Source organism: Anabrus simplex, chromosome 2 (genome assembly GCF_040414725.1).
Source record: "Anabrus simplex isolate iqAnaSimp1 chromosome 2, ASM4041472v1, whole genome shotgun sequence".
NCBI classification, from domain to species: domain Eukaryota; kingdom Metazoa; phylum Arthropoda; class Insecta; order Orthoptera; family Tettigoniidae; genus Anabrus; species Anabrus simplex.
In genome coordinates, this window is record NC_090266.1 from 676,152,786 (window position 1) to 676,174,641 (window position 21,856).

A 21,856-nucleotide genomic window follows, 5' to 3' on the forward strand; every position below is an offset into this window, starting at 1 on the left:
ATTCGTGTAAGCATTATACATGACACAAAAGTGTAGTTTCCTTCTAGTCCCCAGTGTCTCCCACCCAAGTTTTTCTATCATACTTGACACACTACTTCTAGGATTGAAATCATAGAGCACGAATCTTACAGCTTTTCACTGTACCATCTCATGTTCCTTAATGAGTCCTGTTTGGTCTGGATCTCATACGGCTGCTCGATATTCCAGTACTGGCCTAATGAGTGATATATAGCCCTGCGCCTTCATCTGGGAACTGCTGCCCTTTAGCTCCCTCATCACGAAGTGTAAAGACTTGTACGCTTTGCTAATTACACTTCTTATGTGGGTGTCCCATTCTAGATCTCTCCTTACTTGGATTCCTAGGTACTTGCATGAGTTACTCTCGACCAGAGCATCTGATCCAAGACAATATTGAAAGTCCCCTTGCCTATGTTTCTTTCCCATTCTTATAAGACTGCATTTTCGAGAATTTTCATTTTATTATCGAGTAGCCACTTATGGAGTATATTTATATCTGCTTGTAATAACCTATTATCGCTATTATTCTGTGTTTTCCCTTATATTATGCAGTCATCTGCAAACAATCTGCATTCACTTTGAATTTCGTTCGGCAGATCGTTGATAAATGCCGTAAATAGGAGTGGCCCTATAACACTACCCTGTAAATGCAGCACTGATTGCTTAAGCAATACATTAAAGTGCCTTTAATCATTGCCATACTAAGAAATAGAGGTCTTCAAAAATTTTTTTTTTTTTTTTTTCTTTTCATTAAAGGAATTAAAAGTAATAAGTCATCAAACCATATTTGGAGTTTTCTGAAGGCAATCTTCCAGAGTTTCCCAGTGGATGATTGCTCATTGCCGAGTGTCCAGAGTGGAATGATTGCGAAGAGTTGGCTCCAGTCCATGCCGACTATGGCGACAGATATAATTTGAGCGAAACATTATGTGCTCTGGTTTGTCGAATGTTTTGTTTACTCAACATAATCCTTGATAGTCATGGCCCGGAATGTATAGCGTAATTCCTGGAGTTCGAGCAGCTGACACTGCTGAGTGACCAGGCAAGACAGGCAGCAGTGAAGAGAGTGAGTGAGTCTGACATGAGTCTGCTGTCTTGAAAGTAGAAAAGGGCTCTATATTCACATCAGGGCAAGGTGGAGAAAGTTAATGCTGAAAGACACTGGCAGAATTAACTGACAGAAATAAGCTTAAATAATTCACAAAATTCAGACATAAGCCTTAAAATAATATTGATATGAAACTTTTAATAAATAATTAACAAAAGATTGTAAAATAATATTAAGCAAAATAGCCAATCGGTAGGCAGAAAAAGCAAGAAGATGCGGAGGGATGCCTTACGTCATCATAAACCAATCCAATACAAAGTTGTAGTTGACGTAGAGAAAGTCCTCCAATAGGAAAATTTAGAGAAAAAATGGAGGGAAGACTGCTTGCAGGCAGTAAATGGGACAGTGAAACGTGAATCGGCCATGAAGCAGTGCTGTCAAGGGCAACTTGTAAACAGATAATTAAAGGGAGTTAAATCAAACACACAACTAAGACTTCAACACTATAAAGTAGATGACGTTAGGTGGATATTAAACCTGTAATAAAGGTGTAGGGCAGTTAATAGAATTGAGGAGCTTCCTCGCAAACTCCACCTAAGTCATTTTTAATAGTTTTACAGGAAGAATGGAAAACTTGTTCTGCTCTTATATTTTAATTGTACTTTATTTTAACTTCATGCAGTAGGCATTGGGATGCATAAGAATAGGAAACAGTTATAGGGATCTCTGATTTAGGGTTAGGGCCTAAATGCCACCCGAAAAATGCGTTTATTTCCAAAAACCACTTAAGTCATTACCCATTCAATAAAACGAAGTGCGAGAGGTGCAATATAATGGATATAATGCATGTTGCAATACATTTTGACATGGAGAATAATTATTCTGTATTCTTACACATTAATACTAATTGTTGCTCACTTTTGCTACTGTAAAAAGACTTATTATTTCCCATCTTATTATTATACGTTCGTTAATTGTTTTACACTTTTACTCAATGCCTGCTGAGCAAACATAGAATAAGTCTGCTTTTATCAACTATAATCATCACTCTCACTCTTAGTGAAAATATAACCTCCTTTAATATTGTCTTAAGGGCACGTGTCTGTGAAGACCATAGTAAAATAGTGCAAAATCACTATATTTGCCATCATAATTTGACCAGATACACTTACTTTAGGTGGACAAATATTAGTATGTGCAATGAATGAACATTGTATATTATTGTTATATCATTAATTGTTGGTTAAAGTTCATTGTTAATTTTTTATGAGAATTTATTTCTTGTGATGTTTTTTAAGGCTGCAAAATCACTCCAAGCTGTCGGAAGGGTAAACTCAAAAACTACTTGTGTGATATGAATGATAATTTTACAGATGCTACCCACAGCATGTAGCTTCAAAGTAGACTACAATCATGATATTTGGTAAAATGGTTCTTATGTAGGAAAAGTTCTAAAATTGTTATTAAAATTTTCATAAATTTTGTTGAATATTTTATGGTCTCTTTTTCATAAATAAAGGATTGTAGTCTACTTTTCAGACAACAGCACACTAAAACTGTGTGCCAAATTTCAGTGGTCTATCACTAACGGTTACTGAGGTAGTAAAATAAATATTCTCAAAAAATACAATTTTTCAGGAGAGCCATTCAAAGGAAAAATTTAAGTTTGTGACCAACCCGTACAGTTTTCATCCATTCCAGCACCATATTCCTCATGATTTAGGACACTCTCATCATCCTGCTGTATTTTCCTATTCCTCCTCTGTGTTCTGGCTTCTTTATAGCTTTCAAATACAGCCCTATCAGTGTCAGTTACCCTACGACAATCAATTGCAGCTAATGCTGAGGCCATATTCTCCCCTGGAGAGATTCCTAAAGACTCCAGTACTTTACATATGGATGCAGCACCTGCATTGAAGCAGATAACTGCATCCAATACACCCATTTTTAGGGTAGGAAGACCTATAAATACGCTTTTTGGCACACGTTCCCAAATGCAATGATGGAAACTCTGTGTTCGTCCATGTAAACATTTTTCCAAAGAGATTTTTGGCGCTAAGATGTATATAAATAGGTTTTATGGCTTCAATAACAGCATAAGGTAATTAATGTTTGACAAAAATCTGTACCCTCTGTCTTTGCTATCTGGTACCCCCACCAGAAGTCTGGACCTGGAGGACATAACACGTGTTTTGGGTGGTCATCAGTTGATGCTTTGTGAAGTAAACTAGCCCATACAGATTTTCTCATAGCTTCCAAATTACCCTGGTTTCTCCTCATAGCTAAGCCATAGTACAGTTTTAATAAGCCCTGAAGGAGGTTTTCTGTGGTTTCCCATTTTCACACCAGGCAAATGCTGGATGTTTAGAAATAGAGATTGTCATGCACGCTACTAGCTTCTGTTTAAAACCTAGCACGTTGCGGCTGGCAGGTCTAAGAGCAATCAATTCTTACGCAGGGCAGCCAATTGATAAAATATTACCGCTTTCTGATATCTTTACTGGTGGAAAAGTTACGATACTTTCAAATGTTTGACATTTAAAGGGGCTTGGCTAATTAGCGCAGACATTTTTAAAAACAACATTTAGGACAAAATATGCTTGCTAACATATGTAAACTATATATATTCTGAAAGAGAGAACTCCAAAGAATAATAATACATGAAAATCAAAAATTCATTTTTTTGAAAATAATTCACGTACACGTGCACTTAAAGGAATGGTTCCTCTTCATCTTTCTCAAATATTGGTTCCTCTTGGCTCTCTGAATGGACAGTTCTGAGTGCTTTGTCATAGAAAGCTTGCTCACTGTCACTAAGGGCTATAAATGTCAAGAATCTTCTTACATCTTGCCTCTTCTCATGACTGATACAGTTGACACTGGGGATAGGAGCAGTTCTGAAGGTACTCATTTTAAGTTCCTTTTCAATAAGGCTGAGTATTAGTTCAGCCCTGAATAGGTATTCCTATGGCCAATGGATTTACATTCTTTACAGAATTGCAAAAGACGAACCTGTGAAAGTTTTATTGGCAGTAACGATTTAAAATTATTGGAACATTTCTTGAAAACCTTGTGCAGACCCAATCCTTTCCATATTTCTTCACCTGTCCTAATTTTTTTAGAATCCTGTAATAATCTGCTGGACTTACCATATTTTCATAGTTCCTATACTACTTTTCTTTGTGCCCAAGGACTCTATCCTCAGGTAAGTATGAATGCCCTCTTATGGGAAATACAAATTCAGTCACATCAAACATAGGCCCTCCTTGAATGTAAGATAATAAGAATGCCAACATTGTCTTATGTTTATTTTGTCCGGCATACAAATCAGCAAATAATCTGAAAGTAGTGTACTGTCCGGGTTGAATTTTCTCTTCTAATAACTTCAAGCAAGATACCACTTCATTCGATCCCTTTGGGAGATCCTTTTCAGTCTATGTGTAAAAATAAATGTTGTTCTTCTCGAGCAACCCATCATGAATCATAATTGCTGGGTTATACAACCGTATCTGGCGGTCATAGTACACCTCGTCCACATTAAGTTTAGGTAAGGGTTTACATGTCCAGAACAACTTACCCGTCCAATTTCAGTTTTTGGAAAACTTCTTTGCAAGCAAACTGTGTAGCCTATGTTCTGTTTTGAGTTTGTGCTTTTAATTTTCGTCATTAGTTGTTTTAATTACCATCTTCTTTGTTACACAACATGAACATATATCAGATTTGGGAGAACCAAATCCAATATTAAACTTACTCGCGAATATACGATAATATGTCATGTATGAACACTGTAGTCCGGAGTCGGTTTCTTCTCTTTTCCACATACCATACATTTTTCTTGCATTCATTTAGAAGGAACGTGGAGTTTTCCCTCTTGAATAATGTGACTCAACAGTTTTAATATTTTGATGTGATATACAATGCTCTGTGTGATAGCATTGTCTGTCTGATTCATGAACCACCTCTCTTTTCTTGACGTAGGACACTTTGACCGATCTGCAGGAATTTCCTCAAACCCTTCAGCCTGTCCAATGTGATCCTTGTTACTGACAGAAAAGACTTTAGACAGACGGGAATCTACAATCCATTTCCTTTCTGAATATTTTATTCTATGACTGTTCGATCTCTTGGATTCTGAACGCTGGGTCGTTGTTACTTTTCCTTCTTAAATCTGATGAACCTCAATAAAAAAAATGTTCTTGTTCAATCTTCAGTTTATTGCTGAGGCAGCAGTTCAACAGAAGTTCCTTTTTATCTCAACCTGTTTCATTGTTGAGATTTACAGTAACTTTTTGAATTTATCCACATCAGGATAACCTGAGGGGCTGCCTGGCCGAGGCGGTAAAGACTTGCTTGGTTCTTCCGGAAGGACATGGGTTCGATTCCCCATCATGGAATCTAAAAATTTTAGAAAAGAGATTTCCACTTCTAGAGTGCATATAGTCCCTGAGGTTCACTCAGCCTACACAAAAAATGAGTACCTGGTTATTTCCTGGGGGCAGAGGTGGCCGGGCGTAGAGCTAACCACTTTACCCCATCAAGTACCCAGGTTACGGATAGTAGAAGCCTTTACCTTCCACGCCTCCAAGGGCCTTCATGTTGTATACGAAGATGGCTTTGCTTTGCTTCAGGATAACTTCTTTGAGTTTCTTCTGCAATGCATGTGCAAGGCATGTTAAATGTACCATTTTAGGGTAAAGAAGACCTTTGCTTTCTTTCACGATGTAGGGAGCTGCATTGGTCACCAGAAAGACGTTTTCTCACTTCACTCCCTCAGGCCACAAAAGGTTCATAGTGTTGTCAAATAAAACAGCAATTGTTGAGTGATTTGTCTTCTCCAACCATTCACAAAAAGGATAACATTTTCTTCAGTTCTTAAAACATCATCATCATCATCATCATCATCATGCTACGTACCTTCCTTCAGAGTCCGTGGTTTCATTCGTCGAAGCCCAGATCTTATCAGCATCGCAGAATCTTATCCTATTTAAAACATGTTTATAACAGGTAGCCACTTATTTGTGAAGTGCTGGTGTCATACAAATGTGCTGGTAGAAAATTGCTGAAGCTCTGATAGCTAAGTTTTTTCAGAGGTATATCACCAGATATCATCATTTCGCACAGGTCCGTGTTGGAATTGGAGGTTTTCCTTGTAGTGGCCGATGATAAAAATTTTCTCAAACGAGAGCTGTTGCCACTTCTGTGACACAATATTTTGAGTCAAACTGTTGTTAGACATTACAGAGTTATTAACTTTCCACACAGTTTACAGAAAAGTAAGATGCATCCTTACTAAAATGTTTATCTCCAAACTCATGCATGAATTCTTGCAACTTAGCTCTTGAGCGCTTAGTTTTGGGCATGATCTGATAGTCTTTTTTTTTTTATAATTTGCGTCATGTCGCACCGACACAGACAGGTCCTATGGCAATGTTGGGACAGTAAAGGGCTAGGAGTGGGAAGGAAGGGTATGAGGCCTTACCAAAGGTACAGCCCCAGCATTTGCGTGGTGTGAAAATGGGAAACCACAGAAAATCATCTTCAGGGCTGCTGACCCTGGTTCAAACCCACTATCTGCCGGATGCAAGCTCACAGCTGCGCGCCCCTAACCGCACGGCCAACTCACCCGGTGATGTGATCGTCTATCAGTAAGTCAATCATTGATCTACATTTAGGACTGTCGCCTTTTCTTGAATGATTTCAAAGAACTTTGCATTTTTTTATTTTTTTAACATTTGATAAATTATTCCATTCCCTAAATGCTCTTCTTATAAATGAAAATTTGCCTCAGTTTGTCCACTTGAATTCCAACTTTATCTTTGTATTATGATCTTTTCTAAATTTAAAAGCTCCACTCAAGCTTATTTGTCTACTAATTGATTTCAGGCCATTTCTCCACTGACAGCTCAGAACATTCTGCGTAGTCAAGCAGCTCATCTTCTTACTCCCAAGTCTTCCTAGTCCAATGTTTGCAACATTATAACAACACAATACTCTTTCATCAGAAATCGTGCAGAAAAAATTGTGCTGCTTTTCTTTGGATCTTTTCCACTTTTGTATCAAATAATCTTGGTGTTGGTCCCATACACTGGAACCATACTCTTGTTGGGGTCTTCCCAGAGACTAGTACATATGCCTGCTCCTTATATCCTTCACTACAACCCTGAAATACTCTCATAACCATATGAACATATCTGTAATCTTCATTTCCAATCTCGTTAATGTGATTACCCCAATGAAGAAGATTGACTGACCTATATTAACACCTAAGTACTTACAGTGATCCCCCTGAGATAGCCTTCTTTCACCCCATCAATGCAGTAAATACAGAGGACTTTTCCTTTTGGTGAAATTTACAACCGGAGTTTTCATCCCGTTTAACGTCATCAACACAGTTGACAGTATCCATGATTAGTACCACTATTTGCAGAACACCATGGGTTTACATTGCCTGGGTGCAGTACCACTATATGAGGAACACCACAGTGGTGTTGCCTGTGATTGGTACCACTATGTGAGGAACATGATGGTTGCTGTCCATCTTGCGTCATTGTCAATGCCTTTTGCAGTCGCGAACCTAGAACTTATTTACTGCTCTACTCCATAAAACAACATATGTAAAAGCCTTATCTGTCATCCAGTTCTTATCTCATATCATTTGTATACATAAGAAAATGTAAAGGCCCAATAATGCTGCCCTGCAGGACTCCCCTGTTGTTACAGGATCAGATAAAGCTTTATCTATTCTAATTCTCTGTGTTCTATTTCCTAGAAATGTAGAAAACAATTCAACCATCCTTTTGCCTAATTCAGTAGCCCTCATTTTTGTCAGTAGTCTTCCATGATCTATCATATCAAAAGCCTTGGATGGTTCAATAGCAGAGCAGTCCATTTGACCTGATCTAAAATCTTGCAAGTTGAACCTTGCTGGAATAACCTTCCCTAAACCAAAAATGCCTTCTATCAAACCAGTTAATAATTGGGTTAATATTATCACTGCCCTTGGTAGTCTTCTGCAATTATTTGTCCTTATTTAATACAATTTTCATTTTTTATGTATTTGATACTTTGAACAACAAAATGTTTAAAACTTATCTGTCACATTACTGTACTCACTAGATTGAATTTGTGTAAATGTGGTTAAAGTTACATCTTTGTTTAATGTTGAAAGTGGTTGTAGAATTCTATTTCATAATATGATGTTGTTTTTTCTGCAGGTACATACGTGAAACAGTTGAGCCCAAATGAAGAGGGATTCCGACACCTAGCAGTACCTGGAGGTGATTTTCAGCCAGTGCAGGCTGGTAAGATTTATTATCTCATTTATACAGATAATAGTCCTGACTTTTTTTGTACTTTCCTTTTTTAAACAATTTCAAATAGATGCCTTTTATAGTATTCATTCATAAATTTAAACGTGATCATGGTTTAGGACTGCATATTCTAATCACAGATCACCTGTTAACACTTTGGTCAAACCTATGAAACAGTAGTACTTTTTGACTGGTGGAGGAACAGTATTAATATGACCATTGTATTATGAGGAAACTTCGTACAGTAATCCCTCGGCTTAGTTGAGGGGAGGCACTATTCGCCAACTGGATATACTAAGTTTCTGGCTTAGTCATTGTCTGTTACCAGTCTCTTTTCATCATCATGAATTCTCTTTCCCAGATTATCTCCGGGTAGTGTAGTGTACCTAAGCCCTTCACTTTGCTCAATTCTTTTCACCTCCTCTTCTAGCAGTATATTGCTATAGACTCCTAGGTTCAATACAGAGCTCTTCATTCTCATTCTAGTCTGTCCCCTAGAGTCCTTTGCAGTTACTGTATCCATGAATGTTTACTTTGGAAGTTTGGAATCATCATGTGTTCAGACCATTTCACCTTTTCTATGTCAATCTCGTCTTGAACTCCCACTCTTCTCCTTATTTCTTCATTTCATATACTATCTTGTCTTGTCTTTCCTGTATGCTCCTCAAAACCCTCATTTTGGCTGCTTTGATCTTTTGTTTTGTTTTACTTAGGCAAGGTCCATGCTCCTGAAGCATTAGTTAATATAGATCTAAAATGGGATGAGTTTAAACCTTCTTGCACTTCATTGGCACATCCTTACTCCATACAATGTCTCTCACACACTGTTAGTATTATTTATGTACCACAATTCTGTGTAGAAATATGGAGGATCTAGAAGAAAAAAAGGGGCGAGCCTCCATGTACATATAAAATGTTCCCTAGACCTATCTTAAGACAAGATATTATTTACATGGTTTACAAAATACTTTCATAGCATTGTGCAAGATATTCATGTATACTTTATTTCTTACTGTAGTTTACCGGGCGAGTTGGCCGTGCGCGTAGAGGCGCGCGGCTGTGAGCTTGCATCCGGGAGATAGTAGGTTCGAATCCCACTATCGGCAGCCCTGAAAATGGTTTTCCGTGGTTTCCCATTTTCACACCAGGCAAATGCTGGGGCTGTACCTTAATTAAGGCCACGGCCGCTTCCTTCCAACTCCTAGGCTTTTCCTATCCCATCGTCGCCATAAGACCTATCTGTGTCAGTGCGACGTAAAGCCCCTAGCAAAAAAAAAAAAAAAAATTACTGTAGTTTGCTTAGTTCTTAAATTAATTTCTTCATCCAAATTTCCATCCTGTAGAATCATGCTACCCAAATACTTCAAATTTTTCACTACCTCAAAGTTTCATTTCCTATTCTTATAACCCCTGTTGGTGGGGGACACAGACGAAGAATGCACTCACGTTGTCCCCGTATCGTAAAGGACGACTAAAAGGGGCGACCAAGGGATGTTGTCCTTGGAACCATGAGATTACGTAAAATTAGTACAATCACGCGAGGAACACCATGCGTCTGTGATTAGTATCATTGTGGGTGGATCACCACGGGTTTACAGTATCCATGATTAGTACCACTATATGCGGAACACCATGAGTTTACGTTGCCTGGGTCCAGTACCACTGTATGAGGAACACCACAGGTCTGGTCGTTGCCTGTGATTAGTACCACTATGTGAGGAACACAATCGTTCTACTTTATCTGCGATTAGTACCATTATGAGGGGCTGGTGACCAGGATTTGGGACCCCTTTAGACAACAAGCATCATCGATTTAAGATTTTGCTTTGGAAGCAGTCCCTTGTTCAGTTTATACTATTGTTTTAAATTACGTTATGGCAGGTTTGATCCATTTTCAGTTCATAATCGTTCGTCATCGTCTTTTATAATTCTACTTAGTGGATGGATTTTGGGAATATTAACTTTCAATATTGTGAGTTAGATCCTATTTATTCATTCATTCTTCATCATCATGTTTTGAATTCTGGTCAGTGGAAGAATTTTGGAATTTTAATTCTCGTTACATTTTGTCTCTTCTTGTACCATTAGAGGCTGATGACCCTAGATGTTAGGTCCCTTTAAACAACAAGTATCATCATCATCATCATCATCGTCATCCTATTTTTTTCACTACCCTGGCTGTTCTGTTACCTGTTATCACATTGAAAGAAAATGCCTGGTAACCTATTATTTCAAGGACTGTGCTTGTAAAGTTAATCAGGACTTACATGCACAAAAATGTTTGTATATGGGTAGAAGCTAAATAAAATGTTTTAAATATGTAATTTCCTTTTTGTATATTTGATGATACATTCCTGAAAGAGTATACTGATCATTGTGTTGTAAAGTTACTAAAAGGATGGCTGCCTTATTCAAAATTAACTAACTACTTTAGACACTGGATGATGGTACATAAAATAAAAAAAAATAAAATAAAAAAAGGAAATGAATGTGTGTATGTAATTTGTTTAGATAGAGAAGTCCTGTGATATAAGAACAAAGGAAAGTTATCCATAAGACTAATATAATTATCTGTAAGGACTGTGATTACATTTAGAATTTAGTGATTTCAAGGTATGAGATGAGTAAATAGAAGTGATCACAGTGCTAGCAGCAAATAGAGAGGTCATGAATGTGCTTAATTTCCTTGCAGAACCTTAATAATACCAATATAGTTGGTCCGTTATTGGACATTATAAATTTTCCAGCTAACTCATTCCTGGTTGCCAGCGTTTCACCCCAGTGTGCTAAATTGGGCTCATCAGTTGGTAAATAGCACACCCACAAAGAAGCATGGCTAGTGCATACCGCAGAAGCCACTGTGTAGGCTACTTGGAGCCACCGGCAGTGCCAATGCACTATGAGAGACTTTGTCCCATTTTCAAAAATTGATGCTTGCCTCATTTATAATGTCCAATAACAGACCATTTGCATTGGTATTATACATTTACTCATTAGGGACAAATATTTGAGGTTCCCTATGGGAATCAACATCTATATCATCTGTTGGCCAGGCAAAGTCTCTCATAGTGCATTGGCACTGCTGGTGGCTCCAAGTAGGCTACGTAGTGGCTTCCGTGGTATGCACTAGCCATACGTCTTGGTGGGTATGCTATTTACCAACTGATGAGCCCAATTTAGCACATTGGGGTGAAACGCTGGCAACCAGGAATGAGTTAGCTGGAAAATTTATAATGTCCAATAATGGACCAACTATATTGGTATTATAAATTTACTCATTCGGGACAAATATTTGAGGTTCCCTATGGGAATCAACATCTATATCATCAATTGCAGAACCTTGCCGACTACCGGTATTTGTTAGGTGCATATACCTGTTTGTTACAGGTAAGGCCAGGCTGAGTGGCTCAGACAGTTGAGGCACTGGCCTTCTGACCCCAACTTGGCAGGTTCGATCCTGGCTCAGTCTGGTGGTATTTGAAGGTGCTCTGATACGTCAGCCTCATCTCGGTAGATTTACGGGCACATACAAGAACTCCGACGGGACTAAATTCTGGCACCTCGGCATCTCCGAAAACCCTAAAAAGGTAGTTAGTGGGACATAGAGCAAATAGCAATGTTATTTTTATCAGTAGGTGTGGTTTAATTGGAGATTAATGCGAGACGCTTGGGGTGGGAGTTCCGTAGTACATGCTACTGTTTGGCCAACTAACCCTTTCAGTCATTGTTGAGACATTTTATTTTCATCCCACTCATAATATGCATTTTGTGGCATAAAGATGTTTTTACTGATTTATTGTAAAAAGCTCATAAAATAATATAAGAAAATTATTTATCCAACGTTTGCTTAAGACCTGCTGAGTTGTAAGTCTTTCAATATGTGAAACCATTTGAAACAAACTCCAGGGGGTAATGCTGGATTATTTGAAGAATTTTCACAAAAGAAAGTTGTTTCACAGTGAATTTCTTTGACTTTCCTTATACTTGTTCTTTGCCTACTGGTCAAAGAAGTGTTGTCTTCCATCTAATCTTTGTTTCATCCTTGTCTCTGGCAAATGCTGATGAGTGACACCATAACCCGGTATATATTGATGACCAATCAGCTGCCTCTGAAGTTTAATATTTTCTATAGGCTTAGCTCCAAACTTAATGTTCTGGCAGGAGACTAAGTATGAGTTCACAGCAGCTTTACCTAAGCTCCAGAAAAATATTCTTCAAGAGTTTTTCATATTAGTAAGTAGCAGAAAAGCAGTGGGTCCAGTCAACCCTGCCCAACTTCTTATGTTGGCTTCCTTTTGCTATGTGCTTATGTGCGACTACGCTCACCATTCAGCCAAGGACCCAGAAAGAGTGATAAATTGAATCCTGTGCATGTTGCCCTGAAGCTGTATGAAAATACTGCTTTTTTTTTTTTTTTTTTTTTTTTTTTTTTTTTTTTTTTTTTTACAATGAATCTGCACATACAATGTATAACATAATTAATCATTTGTTTATTTGCAATATTTCTGAGAGTAGACTCAGTGTGAAGTTATGACTAAAGAATTCTGTAAATTGTGGTGTGATACTCTCTCACGTTATGAAAATTGTGCAGATGTGTTTACTGATAAAGAATGTAATGTTTTAATAACATGCTACTTGAAGAAATGAAAAGAAAAAGAAAAAACAGGAGTCAGGGAAGAAACATTAAAATAAAGATGATCATGGATATGCAAACAGTTGCATTGGAATATTCAGCTCGGCAATGATGGCTCAGTCAGGACGTGCTATTTTATATATATGTAGATAGATTGTTAGAGGTGCCTTCATTGACAAAGAATAGTGTGTTAATACATTATTTGATGAAGGATATAAGAAAACAACAATACATAAAACAAAAACATCATTATTGAGTTTCATTATTTCTATCAGTATTTACGTGCAACTTTCATAGTTTCAATTTTGCCACCTGTTTTATGAGGCCTGGCCACTAGGTGCGCCACTGTCAACATGTGTCTCAGTTTAGTACAGGAAAAAGAAGTGTCCAGTATTGTCTATAGTGTATTTGGTAGTATTAACGCATTAAATTTACAAAAAAATTGTTTGTATATTCCTTTCATTATGACTCATGGTTATGATGTGAGACAAATAAAATTGTTTTAAATACTTCCATATTTTATGACGAAAGTTATTGTTGTTGCTTTAGATAATTTAAATAGTCCTCTGTTTTCTACTTTTCACAGTAAGTATAGTTACTTATTAAATAATCAAATACTTCCTAGATATAAAAAGTGGTCGACCTGCTCTAGTGGAGTATCTGCAATGGAGATATTGAAAGGTGGGAGATTTGATCTAGTTGCAGGCTGTGAGAGTAGTTTGGTTTTCTGAACATTAATGGAGAGACCAAAATGATCGCAAACACTCTTAAAACAACTGACTGACTGTTGCTGCTCCTCAAGTGTGAGAGCAGGTGCGGCAGCGTCATTTGCATACTGTAATTCCGTAACGGAGGAAATCTTAGTGAGCTTTCGGGAGTGAAGTCTATAGAGCGTTCGAACCTTAAAATGCAGTACAGCAGTAATGGGATAATTCCGTCTCTTTCCTTCTCCCATGTTTTGCAGGTAGTACTGTCCTACTCTAATGCAGCAGGTTTGCCAAATATCCGTAAATCAGAATGTTATTGGTTAAAATGGATGAGTATCGTGTTATGTACAGAATTTCAAGGCACATTTGATGCTGTTAACAAAAAAATGTAAAAAAAATAATAATTTAGTGTAAAAATGGTAATATAATGGAAAGTTACACCAAATGCAAAATCTTCATTGCATAGAACTTATTCTGTCATAACTTATTTTATATTCATTATTTTCCTAATTTTTTCACTGATGGTGAAGAAATATTTCAGCTCGATGGATCAGACATAATATTTTGATGAACAACTTGCCCAGACGTGTTATTGTGAAGAGCCTTGACTAGATCTACAAAATGCTGTGGACAGCCAAAGTGTTTCAGTACTGTCCACATAGCTGGTCTCGGGACTGAGTTGAAAGCCTTTTCCAGATCATAGAACTGAAGGTATAAAGGAGTCTGATGCTCTCTGCATTTTTTCTGGATTTGCCTTGCCTCTGGACGTTCAAAAACCACACTGCGACTCGGGTAGGATCCTCTCGGAAATAATCTGTAGGTGATTGATCAAAATTCTAGTGAGAATTTTACCCGCTATAGATACAACGCTACAAATCGAGGATTGTGGCGACGTTTAGTAAATTCAGAGGCTTGCAGACTGAACGCTGAAAGGCATAACAGTCTATAATGATTATGTATGTAGATAGCAATGATATACTGCGATAGTTGCCACAATCATTACGATAATCTTTTTCGAAAAAGTAACGATAGTGGCATTTTTAAGGTCACCCGGTACTCTGCATGTTTCCCATATTATTAAGATAAGAGTATGAAGTCTGGTCTTTAGAATTAGGCCTCCACTTTGAATCAGTTTTAGAGGTATGTTACCTGGGCCAGAAGCCTTGCCAGGTTTCAGTTTACTGAGAGCAGCATTGAATTCCTTGAATGTTGGTGGATGAGCCATCCATGGTTGTTGGGGGTGTAGAGGCACATCATTGAGAAAGTTTTCAGCAGCATTTGAACTACGATTGAGAAGAGTGGAGAAATGTTCATTCCAATGTTCTAGGATTTCTTGACTATCAGTAATAGTGGTAGCATTATCAGAAGCTTTCAGTGTCCCGGAGGAGGAGCGAGTTGGGCCATATAACTCCTTTATTCCTGTGTAGAAGTTATGCAGGTCTTGGGCATCAGACATACTTTGCAGTTCCTGAGCTTTCTGCTGCTACCAGTTCTTTATTCTCTTATTTGCCCCTGACATTTACGTTTGAGTTTGAGAAAGTGCGCTTTCTTTGCATCTGAAGATTGATCTTGAAGAAGGTATAGATGGGCTTCTCGTTTAGCATTGATGACACACAAAATCTCTGTTATTGTTGTCATCAAACCATTCAGTATTTGGACGTTTATCCCTTGTGTCTTCATAAATAAGGACCTTACAATGCATACCAAGATATGGTTTACCATGCCGTTGTCGTATCAACACTGCTTTACGGTTGTGAAACATGGACCCTCTACTGTCAGGATATCAAAAAGCTAGAGCGCTTCCATCTGCAAAAACTTAGATCCATCTTGAACATCAAATGGGACCAGGTCACCATCCTTCAAGTTCTTAAAAAAGCACACGCTATAAGCATTGAGGTTACCATCATTGCCTACGTCTCAGATGGATAGGGCACGTCCATCGCATGAGTGAAACCAGGCTTCCTCGTGAACTTCTGTATGGTGAACTGTATTCCGGCACAAGACCTCATGGAGCTCCTTTGAGGCGTTTCAAGTATCAGCTAAAGTTTAAGTAAGTTTAAATGTCCTATTTGAAATTAATGATGTTAGAGGATTAAACTTGCGATGTTTCTCCTACATTTGAACAAATGTCTGAAGCTTTAGTCTTTACATTGAACTTTCATATAAACAATTCGATCATTAAAATTATTTTACACCAATAAAATATTACCACTAGTTCACAATAATTAAAAAGAATGAACAAATTAAAACATGGCTGTGATGGACTAGACATTGATAAAAATTTGAATTACTGTAGACATTATAAACTTATTAGCTGCATAACTACCTAGAGATTTGTTACCAATGAATGCAGATAAATAGAGACAGTATGCGGTTGCTATCATACTTGGAAAATTGTGTTTCGTGCCATATATTTGTTCGGCATTGTTGCACTGAGTGTTCGTTTTGTCTCTAGGACATTTTATTACAATACAACACTAATAGGGATATGTTTCGCTCATTATATCGAGCATCTTCAGCTACATTTGAACAAATGTCTGAAGCTTTAGTCTTTACATTGAACTTTCATATAAACAATTCGATCATTAAAATTATTTTACACCAATAAAATATTACCACTAGTTAACAATAATTAAAAAGAATGAACAAATTAAAACATGGCTGTGATGGACTAGACATTGATAAAAATTTACTGATGTCCAAGTCATTGTAATGTTCTAAACATCTGTAAGATTTGGCTAAAAATCTCGTTTTTACTAACACTATATGTTACTAAGTTATTGTTGTAAGTTTAAATGTCCTATTTGAAATTAATGATGTTAGAGGATTAAACTTGCGATGTTTTTCTCCTTTGTTGTACTTTCAGTTTAGTTGAGAAATCACTACATTATTAAAAGATTGTGCTTTGAAGTTTTGTGGTCTTTTGGAATCATCATATTAGTAGTCCTCCCTGTTCTTCACCTGGTTTGAGTCAGCCTATTGTAACACTGATCTGTTTGTTATTGAAGCGTGGTTAAAAGGGACACCAATAAATATTACTTAGTTGCTGATGTTTTACTGCAACATTTGTGGATGAATGTGTAACAAAAGAATATTATGAGTGTGTTGTTTGTAGTTGTAATGAGAAATTCTTGTGGTTGGAATTTCACTTACCCCTTTATTCACGCTTTAGTGCCTCGCTGTATTTTTTGCAGCACTGAGACTATTTGTTATTGTGTTTCTGCTTCTTGCGTTATATGCATGGGGTGGGTGTGGTGGAAGGCGAGTAGGAGGCGTAGGGGAAGGAACTCTGGGCGGAGCATTAAGCACTGGTGTAACATGTGGATGGCGAGTAGGGGGCGTAGGGGAAGGAACTGTGGGCGGGATGTTGGATACTGACTTTGCTTGTGGTGGGGGGTCGCCGTGTGTTTTCGAGGTGGGATTTGTGTTCGTTAACCCTTTATAGGTTACTGGTACATATATGTACTGCTTGCTTTTATGGCTCATATCATGCTTGAAACATGCGTGATTACAGTGTTTATGAGAAACTTAGTGGTCTGAAGTTGCTTTCCTCATTAATTATCGCAATTCCCGCGAGTACGCATCTGCGACATTCATCTGTTTAAAATTTGGTAAACATGTGTACCCGAGAGCGTTAGTTCGCGGGAAAATTGTGCATTGCCGGCATTGGATGTTAAAATACATTTTACTCCATTTACATTGAACTCATGCTAAAGTAAGTTACTTTATAATTACTGTAGACATTATAAACTTATTAGCTGCATAACTACCTAGAGATTTGTTACCAATGAATGCAGGTAAATAGAGACAGTATGCGGTTGCTATCATACTTGGAAAATTGTGTTTCGTGCCATATATTTGTTCGGCATTGTTGCACTGAGTGTTTGTTTTGTTTGATATTTCTCATTTGATATGAGTACATTGAATACCTTTGATTTGAGTGGTAAAGTACTTTCCTGCAGGATGTTTGCAGCTAAGATGTTATAATGTGAAGAGTGTACACACGCAACGAAAAGTGAGGTTATATTGTGACTGAATCTTGCCAAGGAGTGAACGGACGTACAGTTTGTAAGTCATATCTTTTTCAATTTATTGCAGGAATTGGTACAAAAGGGAAGTTAACAGAAAATGAAATATTTCATCTCGTTACCGATGAAATGGCAGAAAATTTGGATGCTGGAGGAGATTCTGATGCAGAGGATTATAATCCAGCCAACAATTCAACAGCGTCAAATGTTACATCTTATTCCGATGAAGTGGTACAGAAGACCAGGGGGAGGAAAACAATCAAGATGAAATAGATGGCGGGGAAACTCTAAACGTTGAAAGTCACTTAGTGGAAAATGAACAGAATGAGAATTATGAAGAGGATGAGGTGGAACAATCAACCAGTGATAGTAATGCTCTTGTGTGGGATAAGAATGGGCATATCCCTAACATTTTTCAAGCAGTAACTTTTCACAGCCATTTGGTATTTCTCACCAGCCACAAATCAATGTAGGTCGTCCGAAACACATTTTTATGCAGGTACTTGAGCTTGCTTTCTTGCAACACATAGTTCAACAATCAAACTTATATGCCACACAGAAGAACTCAACCCTCAATCTGACAGTAGAAGAATTACAGGCTTTCTTAGGAATTTTAATTATTATGGGGTTCAATAGCCTTCCAAGCATGCGACAACAGCCGAATAGCCAGTCAAAAGGTTCCTAAAAATATTAAGATTTATTCATCTGAACGACAACGCTGCAAGACCAAAAAAAGGGGAACCAAACTGTAGAACCCACAAGTTCAAACCTTTCATTGACCTTATGAACACTAACTTCAAAAAGCTATTTCATCCATCTCGATATTTATCCGTAGATGAATCGATGGTAAAATTCAAGGGGTGAAGCACTTTGAAACAGTACATGCCAATGAAGCCCATAAAACGAGGCTTCAAAATATGGGTGATTGCATGTGCAGTTACGGGCTACTGCTTGGGCTTGTCCTTATATAAAGGAAGAGAACAAACGTCAGGGGGAAACCTCTTTAGGAGAAAGAGAAGTGACAAAACTAGCCCAAGGTTTTGAGGAACTTGGTTACTGCTTATTTGTTGATAATTTTTTTAACATTATCATAGTAAAGAACTTCCTGCAGAGGAAGTTGTTTGCATGTGCTACAATTAGGCAAACAAGAAGGCAATTTCCTTCACACAAACTCTTTTCTGATAAGGATCTAAAAATGGGTGAAAGTGATTATGTCATGACTGGTGACATAGGTATATCTAAGTGGAAAGACAGGGAAAAAGTGTGTATGTGTTATTAGTACTGTTACGGGGTTACCCATGGAGCAGAAAGAGGTTAAAGAAGGTGCCAGGGTGAATGGGTCTATCTACAATATCAAGAATTGAATTAAAATTGTAAAAGGTTATATTTTTCATTTAGAACTTCAAACTTAAATCTTTCACTGAGTGAACACTATAATATATCAGGTACAATGACAATCTTGAGGCAAGTCAAGGAAAATACAAAATTAGTGAATCCTACAGGTCCTGGGCTTCAAGCCTCTCGCTTTACAATTCTTGAGCTCCCAGCTCAAATTTACAAAAGAGCACAAATTTATTCAAGGGCAGAAATCCCCTAATTCACAGAGCACTTGCTCCCTAAATACAATATCTGGCCTTTTAGAGGCACTCTTTACAGTTACGAAAATTTGAAAAAGAGCTAACAGGCTTTCAGTTTTCCAAGCCTACCCGAGGCAACATCAATTTACAATCACTGGTTTCTCAAGGCACAACTTACAATTTGAAAATAACTTTATGCAGGAGTATTTAATACCCAACCTACGGGGCCTTCATGAAAACAGAACAGGTTAAATAACTGGCCCAAACACAAAAGGAATGGAGGCGTACACAGCGCTCCAAGATAATGACAAATTAAAACCTACAGGGCTCTAGGCCAATGAAAACGGGGGGCTATTCCCAAACTACTGAGGTGATTCGTATAGAAATTACTTTACCACATTACAGAATGAAAAACAGTTATAAATCGTAGTCACCTCATACCAAGACGAAGGGGAGCTCGAGAGGGTAATTCACTCTCTATCCCCGATTTACAATTAAAGGGTTTACGAAGTTTTTACGTTAGCCGAAAGATGGTTTACATTTTAGAAAAGTAGGTTACATAGTTAACGATTCGGACCTTTCCCTTGGATTAAACTGCAGAGGTAGCAAGAAAGATTAAAGTTATGTGGCCATTACCTTGTAGATGTTCTGGCTGCTGATGAAAGAGGCCGCCCACCTCCTGCTTAACACACACACTCAGATAGACGTCGATCAATTGGCCAAGATATGTGAAGAGCCACAGTTTATAAACCCTCAGGGAAGGTTCAAGATCATTCAAGACTAAACTAGCCACACCCTCTCAATTTTATTGGTTTAGTTCAAAAGTAACACTCAAAATCGAACAAGAAGCCTGTGATAGGTTGAAAATTTTCATTGGCCAGATTCAAAAATGGCAGAAAGGAAAAGGAAATATTGCTAACCCAAAAATAAATGAACATCAGTCAGTTACAAAAACCTAGAAATACAAAACTTATAATTTAAAGTTCTTCCACTTTGCACCAGTGGCGGCTGGTGGTTTAAAAGTTCAGTGGTGCACAATTGTTACCATTGATATAATATGATTACAGGCTAATTTTCAAATCCAGGTACATCAACAATACTTTTTATTATTAAAAATAAAACAAACATTTTACATTTCTATTTTCAGGAATATTACTACAACCCAGTAATTTTTTTTTTTTTTTCATTTAAGAACTATCATTTTTACCATATTGAAATGAAACACTTTGAGGTAGCCTAATTCTGGTATTGTATCTGGTTTCGAAATTAAACGTCGCGTGGGCCTACCGATTCGTTTCACCTCGGATTTTTCTTCGGCAGTCCGTTGTGGAAACGGCCCAGACATTAAAGACTGCACCGAATTCATGATCTGGCAAAATACCACTAACTGATAAAAACGCACAATAATAAAAACACACTCTGACACGAATGTTTACACAGTGAAATCAATAAGCTACGTAGCTTGTACGCACATAACGAAGTTCGCGACTATACTGAAAGAAATGGCGGTTTTTATTTTCAAATTTAAAGCCATTAATTATATATGCAGCAAATGAACTTCCATCCAATGTCGCTAGGTGACATCCCTGTTATATAACAGACTCTCGCATTGAGCGCCAACGGTCTCTAGCGACTTTGCTAGTACAGTAGTTCAGGGCCTCTCAAACGCCCAAAGTCTCACGCGTGCAGAGCGAGGCGCAAGAGCTCCGTGCACTGTGCATCGGTGCCGCTCGGTGCCGCTCGGTATGGCTCGGATCAACGCTTCGTCTCTGGGCTACTCGGCTGTGCTCGGCTCTACTCGGCTATACTCGGCTCAACTCAGCCCGGATTTGGAGCGCTACGGCGCAAGTGGGGGAGAGGGAGACAGGCGGAGCGAGCGAGACAGGCGTGAGGAAAGAGAGAGACAGCGCTATTGCTCCAAATCGAGGAGTGGGGGGTCTGCACTCTGGTCAACCAAGCCAAGTCGTCTTTTGCACCGTGCACAGTGCATGCACCACGCGCATGCACCCTGAGTGGCCCTGGTAGTTGGTTACGTAGGAGCACGGCGGACTGGATCCCTCGCTGCGCTGCAAGGAGCTAGCTAGAGCGACGCATCAAGTCGGCCGTGGTAGGAGGAGCCAGGTTGATAAACCTCCATTTAAGCAATGTGTAAGAAGCCACGCCTATCTTTATCTCTCCCCGCGCACCCCTCTCGTAGCCTAAAAGCACCCCTCGATCAGCCCCGCGCACCCCTCTGGCAGCCCATGTTTCATCCTACCTGAGGTTGACTCTCTGTTGCAAACTTTGCAGCTCCTGCAGTGAACATCTAAGAGTACCAGCTTGTCGTCTCCTGTAGTAAAGATTTGCTCTTTCAAGCTCTTGAAAGGTTTGTCTTGTTGAATGAAAATACAGTAGTTGAGTAATCCAAATTATAAAACTTCACCTACAATAAACATAACAAATTAATGGGGGTAGCGCAAACCTGCAACCTTTTGGAGAAACCGCCCCTGCTTTGCACCAGGGTGCATGATGATTGTTTTTTGTTAGTGTCATCTG

General features: G+C 38.3%; 1 protein-coding gene across 2 annotated transcripts in view; it reads left to right on the forward strand.

Annotated features, from left to right (window-relative positions):
- The window catches only part of Pi3K21B (phosphatidylinositol 3-kinase regulatory subunit alpha), a 919,547-nt gene that overhangs the window by 134,123 nt on the left and 763,568 nt on the right, over window positions 1-21,856 (forward strand). For both annotated transcript variants that reach the window (XM_067141251.2, XM_068226250.1), the window contains one exon: window positions 8,281-8,367. In XM_067141251.2, coding sequence (XP_066997352.2) covers window positions 8,281-8,367 — 87 coding nt within the window. The remainder of the gene's footprint in view (window positions 1-8,280; window positions 8,368-21,856) is intronic.